Source organism: Crassostrea angulata, chromosome 2 (genome assembly GCF_025612915.1).
Source record: "Crassostrea angulata isolate pt1a10 chromosome 2, ASM2561291v2, whole genome shotgun sequence".
Lineage (NCBI taxonomy): Eukaryota > Metazoa > Mollusca > Bivalvia > Ostreida > Ostreidae > Magallana > Magallana angulata.
In genome coordinates, this window is record NC_069112.1 from 18,655,862 (window position 1) to 18,667,425 (window position 11,564).

General features: G+C 32.5%; 1 protein-coding gene across 1 annotated transcript; it reads left to right on the forward strand.

Annotated features, from left to right (window-relative positions):
• The first annotated feature begins 247 nt into the window (after positions 1 to 247).
• Positions 248 to 7,254, forward strand: LOC128173458 (uncharacterized). The gene is made up of 5 exons (XM_052839148.1): positions 248 to 407; positions 728 to 868; positions 1,635 to 3,451; positions 4,109 to 4,207; positions 6,170 to 7,254. Exons 3-5 carry the CDS (start codon positions 1,885 to 1,887, stop codon positions 6,430 to 6,432), a joined length of 1,929 nt encoding a protein of 642 aa, XP_052695108.1. The 5' UTR covers positions 248 to 407; positions 728 to 868; positions 1,635 to 1,884; the 3' UTR covers positions 6,433 to 7,254.
• The last annotated feature ends 4,310 nt before the right edge of the window (positions 7,255 to 11,564 follow it).

Genomic DNA, 11,564 nt, shown 5'->3' on the forward strand with positions numbered 1-11,564 from the left:
AGTGTACCCGGGAATGCCACATATTCTCCAGAGAAACTTAACAGCAATGTACCTGTGAATGCCACAGATTCTCCAGAGAAACTTGACAGCTGTGTACCTGGGAATGCAAAGGATTTTCCAGAGAAACCTGACAGCAGTGTACCTTGGAATGCCACGGATTCTCCAGAGAAACCTGACAGCTGTGTACCTGGGAATGCCAAGGATTCTTCAGAGAAACTTGACAGCCGTGTACCTGGGAATGCCACTGATCCTCCAGAGGAACTTGACAGCCGTGTACCTGGGAATGCCACAGATTTTCCAGAGAAACTTGACAGCTTTATACACCATGATTTTGTTGGTGATGATGATGAGTTTTCTTTTTCGGATTCCAATGATTCTGATTATTTACCTTCAGAAGATACTGATCAGTAAGTAGACACTTCAAAAAATGGAATTTTGCAGATTCTTTTTTTTCTACCTGATCATTATTTACAAGAATAGGTTCTGTAAAGTCTATAAAGGATTGCATAAAAATAAGAGTCTAATTAATGATTTGAATTTTATACAGAATTGGGTTCATCAGTCTTAATTTGTTGTTTAGTAATCACTATAAAAATTAACATACCTATAGCAAATTCAATATTATTTATATTTATAAATTTATTGGTTAAAGTACACCAGTACTTAACTTTTTAGAAACAGAGTTTTGCTATTTGTCAGATGGAATTAATGCAATTCCTTTTTATAGGGGTTCTAGTGATACAGATGACAATGCAGTTTGTTCCTTGCTACATTTAAAAGATTCATCCAATCCTTCCGATTATGTCAGTGACAGTAATGATTCTGAGAAAAGTATTGATGTTCCAATATCTATCCCTTTTGAAACTAGGTATGTACAAAAACAAGAATATACTGTAGATTCCTTATTTTCAGCTAATACCCTGATCATCCGTCACTTCTGGTCTGCTAAAATGGCATTTTTGGAAAACTGTTTTAAAAAAATTTCAAATTAAAAATTTGGATTTTTTTTCTTCATCAAAAAATGTTTTAAACTTACCAAATTTGATTATGGGCAGGTTGTCCGTCACTTCTGAATGTCACTGGAAGTGATTCCAACACATTGCAGAGATATTGCCTCTTAAAAATGACCTTTTTTGGAAATCTTAATTCTGCAGTTTTGGAAATCTTAATTCTGCAGTGTTGGGCCAAAAATTAGTCTGAGAAAATTAATATAGTAACTCGTACCAAATCTGATTCAGAAGAATTGTTAATTTGTACCTAGTAAAATGATTTGTTTTATATTAAGCCTTTTAATTTCCAGTTTTTGTTAAGTAATGCATAAAATCATTCGGGCTTTTAGTTAAGCCCTTCTTAAGATTTTTGGATTTTAATAAAATTATTGTATTTGTTATGATTTTGCCCAATTAAGGTGGATTTATTAAATTTTAGAAATGAAATAATGTCAACATATTAGTTGAACCCTGTCATTAATTCATAATCAAACAGAAAACCTATTTGTTGCTCGCAATGAGATCATGTCTAGTATTTCTTATATTTTTATGAATTTGCTAAATTTAAGTACATCAGTAATGAACTTTATAGAAACATGAGTTTTGCTATTTGTCAGATTGAATTAATACAATTCCTTTTGATAGGGGTTCTAGTGATACAGATGACAATGCAGTTCATTCCTTGCTACATTTGAAAGATTCATCCAATCCTCCCGATTATGTCAGTGACAGTAATGATTCTGAGAGAAGTATTGTTGTGCCAATATCTATCCCTTTGGAAACTATCACTGTACAGAAAACCAACACAGAGAAAGGAAAGCAGAAATGGGACAAAAAACATGCATGCAAATTTTGTGGAAAATTGTACCCAAAACTGGCTAGACACTTGGAAACAATGCACAAAAATGAAGTTATTGTAGCTAAGGCTCTTTCCTTACCCAAAAACAGTGCCGAAAGAAAAGAAATTTGGAAAACAATAAGAAATGAAGGAGACTGGGATCACAACTTCAACGTTCTGAAAAATGGAACTGGAACATTAATACCGAAGTATAGAGAGCAGAAGACAAGAGCACATAGTGAATTTATACCATGTAGTGGTTGCAAGGGTTTGTACTCCAAAACTTCATTGAGTGATCATTTTAAGACATGTGTTAGTAAGCAGACTGATAAAAAAAATCAAGGAGTGAAAGAAGGTCGTTTTTTACTACCTATTCCAGAACATATTAATGGAGGATTTTACAAAGATGTTTTATTATCCATGTCTCAAGATGACATTTATATGTATATATATCGCGATCCACTCATACTGAAATTTGGAAAGCGCCTGTATGAAAATAAGGACATCCAGGAACATACATCTAACCACATCAGCTGCAGAATGAGAGAACTAGGCAGACTAATTGGAGAAGCCAAAAAGACACCTGAATGGGGTATCCAGAAGATTGAGGATTGTTTTAGTCCTGAGAAATTTAACAATGTTGTGTCATGTGTGAAGTCCCTTGCTGGATTTAGTGAAGATACACATATGTATGCAACTCCTTCACTGGCACTGAAAATAGGGTATAGTCTTCAACGATGTGCAAGGATTTATAGATCAGATGGAATTATTGAGTCAGATATAACAAAACAAGAGAATGGTTCAGCTTTCATTCAGTTGTATGAGTCTGATTGGAACGATCTCATCTCTTCCCGTGCACGACAAACTTTGAGTGAGAAAAAGTATAATGCGCCAAAAATGTTACCTCTATGCGAGGATGTGTACAAGCTTAATTCCTACCTAAAAGAAAAAATCAAAGAACTTTTGATGAAATTGTCGAATGATTCAGCTTTCTACATTGAGCTGGCAAAGATGACACTATGTCACATAACTCTCTTTAACAGGAAGCGTGGAGGCGATGTGCAGCGTATTACTGTAGACAATTACAAGCAAGCTATTGAAGCACAAAACAGTGTTCCCTATGATGACGAACTTAAATCAAGTTTGTCAGACGTGGAAATTGAGCTTTGTCGTTCTTTGACTCGAATTGAACTCAAAGGCAAACAGGAAAGAAAAGTTGCAATATTACTTACTCCAGAGATGATTAAATGCATTGATCTCTTAATGCAGAAAAGAAGTGATGCAAATGTATGTGGAAAATATTTATTTGCTAGACCATCACCCTCCACACGAACACTAAGGGCAAGTGACGTATTGAATGAAATATGTGGGAAAATAGAATTGCGCTATGGAAACATTATAACCTATACAAACCTCAGAAAACACATTGCCACAATGGCACAAATCCATGAGCTTAGTGAAAACGGTCAGGATCAGTTAGCCAAATTCCTTGGCCATGACATAAGAGTCCACAGAGAAATTTATCGGCAACCATTGGATATCATTCAAAAAACAAAGATCTCCAAGATGTTGATGCTCATTAACGAGGGGAAAAATGTCACAGAGATGCTCTTTAATAATCAGGGTGAGTTGTTTTCTTTAAATGATGATAGGCATATAGACAGGGAAGGATTCAGTGTTGTGAATAGATTATTAAAATGAACTCATTTGTTATATTTCAATGGTGATTATTTATTCCTCCTGTGCATGTTTGATCTATAGACTTTTGATAACGTTTGATTTTAGATTTGGTTTAGTATAGTATGTTTATTGTGGACTGTTGTACTGTAAAATTGTGAAATTCACTGGGAGTGGGGCAGGGGTTGGGGCTTTTTCGTGGGGGGGGGGGGGGGATAAATTTGGCCGTAGAGTGAATGACTTTTTTTTAGGTCAATTAATTCACATGGGTACATGTAACATATTGCTGCCATAATTTAGGAATTACCTGCACGTGTGCATTATTAGCAAAACTGAATGTTATAAAAGTTTACCGTTAAAGTCTGCAAGTTTCTTTTAACCAAAATTAAAATTTGGATTAGGGTTTAGACTCCATAATGAAGCTTAAAATGCAAAAATGAGACCCTCAGCCAGGTTAATCTAAATGATATGGTACTCAGGTGACTGTCAAGGCCTGTAGGCCTCCTATTAGTTAATGAAGGTAAGAATTCTAAATTCTTGTATATATGATATAAGAATTAATGTTCATAACTTACTCTTATCGTTTTTTGATTATTTTTTCTAGAGGAGGTAAAGGAAATTGACGGGTCCTGTGCTGATGAGAGTGATGGAGAAATGGATTACCAGACTGATAAAGACAGTCTTCATAATAAAAGCGCTCAAGGTCTGTACCCTTATTTCAGTACACATTTATTTTTGGTATATTCTCCTTTTCTGGTATATTATAATTCTACTTTAAACTAGATGCATGAAAAAAAAAGCAGTTCTCAAGATTAAATGTTGGGTACATTAACAGTCAAGCTTCAGTCCACACAGGGTCATAGTTTTAAACTAAATGTTTCCTGAACAATATGCATCTTTGAACAACTTATTACATCTCTCCCATCCATAACAAAACAGTTCCCAACAGATGTATTTTAATTATCATACTGACATTTTTCCCAAGAATATATTTGTTAGAAAATATGTTTCTAATTGAGTGGAAAGATTTCAAATTCTGATTTACAAAAAAAAAACAATTTTCTTAGTTAATTTGTTTTCTTAAAACAAGACAAAAACAAAGCTTAAATACGACTCATGAATATAGTTGATAAACTTCATCACTGGCATTACCATATTTTCTGTCTGCTCATAATGTGAAGAATTTTCAGTCAAAAATCAAGTACATGTCAAGACCATGTAATTTATACAGAAAGTTTTTATATACTTAGTATCTTTCATATTACATATACATGTATGATAGATGCAGATGACAAATTCCTTTTTACTTCTCTAAAAATATTTAGCCAGAATGAGATATGAAATTATGGTACCTGCAAAGTTATTTTTTTTACAATCCTTTATCAATGTATGAATACTATTGTATCGCGCGTGTAAACTGTTCTATCGTGCATTAGTCCTATCCTAACGTACAGTAATCTTATCAGGTTTATCGTTATATTTTATCAGTTTCTCCATTTATCCTATCGTGTTAGCTGTATCCTGCCTTTTCGTAAGCAAGCTATTTTATTTTAAAGTTATAAGTCGTTCATCGCTCCGTTAACAATAATATTGGAACAAATAATGCAAATCTTTATCAAACATTCCATCAAATTAACAATATTAGGCTATATGTATTGAAGTTCTTAAGTCGAAAGATATTTTTAAAAAGAAGACATAAGTAACATTTGGAGATGATAGGGTAATGTGTACAATCGAAAATTCTTTGGAACAAGATAACATATGTAACTGTATGTCTGACATATTAAATCGTACGCAGAGAGTGTTTTGAATTACTGTGTAAACATTAACTTGCATGTCATCTAATTTGTTTATTTAATTCAATAAAAAAAAATGATAATATTTAGATAGATTATATAAGGAATAAGGAATCATTCTTTGAGTATTATGAGGTGATAATTTTGGTCGGGGCGTGATCAAATCCAATAAAGCCCGAAGGGCTTTATGATAGATTTGATCACGCTACGACCGAAATTATCACCTCATAATATTCAAAGAATGATTCCTTATTACTTATATTTATATAATTTTAAGCCATCGTCCGATTAAATATTTAAATATAGATAAACAAACCCCGCTGGTGCCTCAATTTGGCGTCATTTGTATTATGAGTTATATAGTACAAAATCGATACGTAGTGTTATCACAGGCAAAGACACTGGAAAATGTAAATATATATTATTAAAGAACACGCATTGTATTTTGATTATTGATAAAGATAATTCCTACATCATTTTAGTTTATTTTCCCAATGAATTTATTCTAACGACGCAGCTCGTAATAATTTGACTTTTTTAATAAAATGAAATTCTGCTTAATTTTTCTTATTTCCTACATTTTCTTTATCAAATTATGCCATTTTCGGGTAAATCGTGAAGATCATATATCGTGATTATTCGTTAATTATGAACATGCATAGTATATCCTTTCCTATGGTGTATAAATCCTATTGTATCATGCATGTATCCTGTTCTATCATGCATTAAGCCTGTCCTATCGTGCGTAAATTCTATCATTTATCTTGTGAAAAAAATGTTGCGGTACTGTATGTCTTCTTAGTTATTTGCATTTTTCACATTCCAACCATATCATCAACCAATTTATATTCTAAAACTCGTAATTTTAGGGAAAAGGAAAGCACCCTCTGATGGCAGATCTACTGATGAAAATTCTGCAGGCAAACGTCACAAAACACAGAAAAAACCATGGAATCCATCTGAAATGAATTCAGTCAACAAGCATTTTTCCCATTTTATTGCAATGTCCAAAGTTCCTGGCAAGAACGATATCGAGAATGTTTTAAAAAAGGATAAAATCCTTTCCAAAAGAACTTGGAGAAATGTGAAAGATCAAGTGTACAACCTTATAAAAAAACAAAGAAAATGCTGATTTTTTGTCTTTATTTACCTTGATAATAAAGTAATTACAAGTTCATTATAGCTTGTGGACATCAATTTTCATATATTGTATAAAGCCCAGAAGTGTGAGGATTAGCAAATTTGTAGAAAATACTCCATGTATAGCTTTACCAATACATACTGTTGTCATGTTTGTTGCTGTGATGAGCATTCACCTTTGTAAAATAACTAAGGAATAAGGGCCATGATAACTTTAGCTGGAATTGATTAATACAACTGTAAAACTAATATGGTTTTGTGTTTTTAGTTGACATTAACTTGAAATGACAAAATTTTTTTTTTCAGATATTTTGGGTATAGACCTTGATTAATTTTAGCATTGTCATTGAAATACAGAGGGATTGGAATAAATATTACAGTGACTGGACATGTAGTATTAATGAGCAAATTGTGTACCGGTATATCTACCTTCATTGTTGGTTGTATGAATGACTATGGTTACAGTTAGTATTTGTATGAATTATACAATAATTGGTAATTGATTTGATTTGATGTTTGGAAATAGATTTTGACAAATATATAATGTACTAGAAATTAAGAAAATATTTAGTAACTTTGCATACTGCAAATTATATTAATGAGCTAGATTTGCTATATAAAAATTAATTGTACTGTTGATGTGCATTGATGATAGTTGTGTGAACAACAGAATGTGTACTGCATTCACAAGAATTGTAGATTTGTTGAAATGTTTTAATGATAGATATAAGAATTGGTTATTTTAATCAAAATGAAGAGAATATGTTGTATGTACATGTATATATATATATATATATATATATATATATATATATATATATATATATATATATATATATATATATATATATATATAGTGTTTTACAATTTCGGTTTGGAGCATTTTGGAGCACTGACAGCATTAGTAAACTCTGAATAATTTGAATTTGTAAATTCACAAATTGCACTGATGAAATGTTGGAGAAGTAGATATTGACATATTTCATACTGTTGAAATGAATTACTTCATTGTGGATGTTGAGAGTTGACAATGATATGAATGATGCATCGTTTACAGCTAGTATGCACATGCACTATACATACGAGGTATTTGATTGTTTGGGATGATTTGGAGATAATGAAAATATTTGCCAATAAATTTTGATTACTTATATAAGTGTTAATTTGTTGTAGAGCAGTAAGAAATTTATTCATTACATCAAAAATGTAAATATGTTAATACGAGGCTCACATGAGCTGTAATGTTCAGAAATTTATTGTGCTGCCAAAACGTTGTATTGTGATCATTCTGCGTACAATTAAAATTTTGATTTGAATGACATTAAAATACTTATTTTTGTTATAATAAATACGGAAGAAGAATAATGCAACTTTCAGCTAATACCTTGAATAGCCTTTAGCACATACTCTGAACAAAAGTTTATAAATTATAATTTTTATTGCCATTTAAGTTTCGCGCAATACTGTAGTTTCTTATCAGGCAGATTTGTAAGCATAATGAATAAGTGGGGATGTTGACAATCCGTGGATCCAAGTGGAAAAGAAATTACAATTGTACATGTATGATTTTTTTAAATTCAGTATTAGGACCAGAATTAGATATCTCGGAAGGTTTTACAGCATAATTTGTCATGTTAATGTTCTCTAAATGCACACTGCTTCTAGTGGTGAATGTAGGATCGGCGAAAAAAAGGTGCAAAATTGCCCTGGAAACGTTTGAAAGTTCAGTAAATTGTGACTTTAATCGTCTATATTTCATAATTTCAATATAAAGCTTAATATTTGTTAAAGTCTGCAATGTTTAATTTGTGTATTCTATATTCATGTGTAAGTCCCCAAACGTGTACCGTGTGTATTGGGTCCTCAGTTTAGTGTTTACTTTATTCATGTGCAAGTCCCCAAAGTTGTACCGTGTGTATTGGGTCCTCAATTTAGTGTATACTATGTTCATGTGTAAGTCCCCAAAGTTGTACCGTGTGTATTAGGTCCTCAGTCTAGTGTGTATACTTTATTCATGCGTAAGTCCCCAAAGTTGTACCGTGTGTATTAGGTCCTCAGTCTAGTGTGTATACTTTATTCATGTGTAAGTCCCCAGAGTTGTACCGTGTGTATTAGGTCCTCAGTTTAGTGTATACTTTATTCATGTGTAAGTCCCCAAAGTTGTACCGTGTGTATTAGGTCCTCAGTTTAGTGTATACTTTGTTCATGTGTAAGTCCCCAAAGTTGTACCGTGTGTATTAGGTCCTCAGTGTAGTGTATACTGTGTGTGTTTTGTCCTCAGTTTAATTTAAATTGGATTCATATGTCAATATCAAAAGGTGTACTGTGTGTGTTATTGGCCCTCAGTTAAATATATTTAAAAAATAAATAAATAAATTTATCATGCCTAAGTTCCCAAACTATACACGTAGTTATGTGAGGATTAGGATTTCAGGTTTTTATGTTATCGGTACAAGTATTCCTCGCGATTTAAGATTTTAATCACATAACATTTTTCAAACGTTTTAAATCTCATTTGTTGAATGTTGAAATGATCAATTATCAATTAATCATATATCATTGTATGAATCCTCAAAAAATGGGGATCCATGTGGGATATTAAGATGGCACCATTGCAGAAAAGATACATAAAACGCTAACGTTGGTAGTGTAAGTTTTTTCTGCAATGAACGTTTCCATTATTTTTTTTAAGAATTTAGTCTAATCTAGATAAGGTCCTCAGTTTTGTTTGATTATAAGGAGCAGGGTCCCCATACTTTACACTCAAGTCCTCAGATTGGCACTTCCGGGTCCCCGTTTTCAAAATCCATTGATATTTCGTTTAAACACAACGATTCACTTTATCTACTCAAATCAGGATACAAACAGAATAAAATGAGTTGAACAATGTCAACTATGATGTGAAATCTCTTGGTCCCCAATTTGAGATATTTTGACAAGGTCCCCAAAAAGGGGTTGATACATGTGTGTGTGTGTGTGTGTGTGTGTGTGTGTGTGTGTGTGTGTGTGTGTGTGTGTGTGTGTGTGCGTTCGTAAACACTGGCAACTGAGAGCCGACGTCAAGTTACACAGCAACAACTGAGAACACAAAATTCAAGTGAGGACAAAAATCTGGTCCTCACTTGAATTTCACCTTAGAAATGCTTAAAATCATGCCATAAACCATATATGTGAAAATTGGTGCATGGACCAGTTGGAAGTATTTTTCCGTTTTGTGTATGTTGTGTGTATATAATTATCAGCCCGTCAGCATGGCGGTATACACACCACGAAGGGTTACACGCATGCGCGGGTTAAAACGGAAGTTTACATTCTATCTGGATCATATAAGCGCTTGAAAACATACAGATATCAAGGACGATCAATGTCGCGTAAAAAGATAAAGGTAAGTATTATTTGTTTTGGTTTTTAAAAAATATTTTATCGCATAGTGTGTGTTATAAATATGTTAAGGAATTTAATCAACAAACGGAAATTTACATCCATACTTGTTTTATCGATTAAATTGAATCATACCTTCAGTTACAAATACAGTGCAAGAAGCCGTGTATGATCGATATAAACTGGTATAATGGTAAATTATTTCCAACAGTATAAGTCAGTATTTACTTAAAATCGTTAATAGTATACATGTACATAAACCATCACATACAATTTCATACAACTAACTAAAGACGTCACAACAAAAATTGCTCATTATCCTCTATAGGCATCCATATTAACAGCCATTGTCTTTGCAGGATGATCATTGTATTCATTTATTACATACAGACGATGTGCAATTTTCAGAGCAATATTAATTAATGTGTTATCAAACGAAAAGCTAGATATGCACAATAAATATGCCATACAAATATTAATTCCATGGCGTTAAAGAAAATATCCAATGGCATGTAAACATGTAATCAGCAAGTACTGGGGACATGTAGAGGAAAATAAAAGCAATAATTTCATTTTGAGAAGTTGCTAACCTAGCTATCATGACATGAAAACGTGTTATAACCATTATAGTTTGTACATTGTTGATTTTGAAGTAGTTTGTACTATGTAAACACAATATACATGTATCAATATCATCCGCGCCTGTTTGCATATCATTACATCATACAACTTATATATGAATTAATATGATATCCCAGAAATTTGTCCTTTTTTAAATGAAAATATATCAACGAATCAATTTAAGCTATAAATGCACAATCAATATATAACATACCAATTGCAAGGCGTAAAAGATTATTAAATGAAAAGATACCAACGAATTTAATACACACATATAAATATAAAGACTCAACAAAAAAAGAAAACACATTGTAACCGCTGGCAATTGGAAAAAAATGAAGGCATTACAATTAGCGTCAATTATCAAAATTTAATTATGTAATGACTATAAGTATCCATCATTTTATTTTTTGTGAAATATATCGTTGTGTATGATTTTAATTTTTGTGATTGATTATTTGAGGTGTATCTTCTCGTCTGAGGCTGTAACTAGGGTTTTAATGCGTACATTTTTTTTAAACACAATTTAAATAAATCATGACTTACCTTTAATGTTACAGTTTAATTTATATTACGTTTAATAATATTGCTGTTTTCATTTTATCTGTCTAAACATTTGCATAAATAAAATAACATGTGCTTTAATAAAGTATAAAATTATATAAAAGAGGAAAAAACATAGCAGGGCTGCGTTCAGGATCGTAGCGGCTACGTGGGGCTACGTACATGTACATGTAACAGCTACGCTGTTGAACAGAAAGCTAGCCAAGCCGCTACGTGGATATACCTAGCATCAAACTCGAAATTGCTACCTCAGTTACCACTTTGTACCAAACTTGATATTTATCCTATTTAGTTATATTTAGTTCATAGGATAAGTTATTATGAATTTTAACTTGTACTGTACGTTATATTTCCGCTTGAAATTAACCAAATATGTCGGTTTAATAAGTGGTTGGCTGAATTTAAAGACCTAGCGGCTAGGCTGGTAGCTTATAGTACTGTTCAATATACCTAGATATCCATATATATCCATATATATCCATATGTTCCTTCGCCCTAAAACGCGTTCGCCCTTTGACGCCGTTCGCTCTAATTTCCGTTCGCCCTGAAATGTGTTCG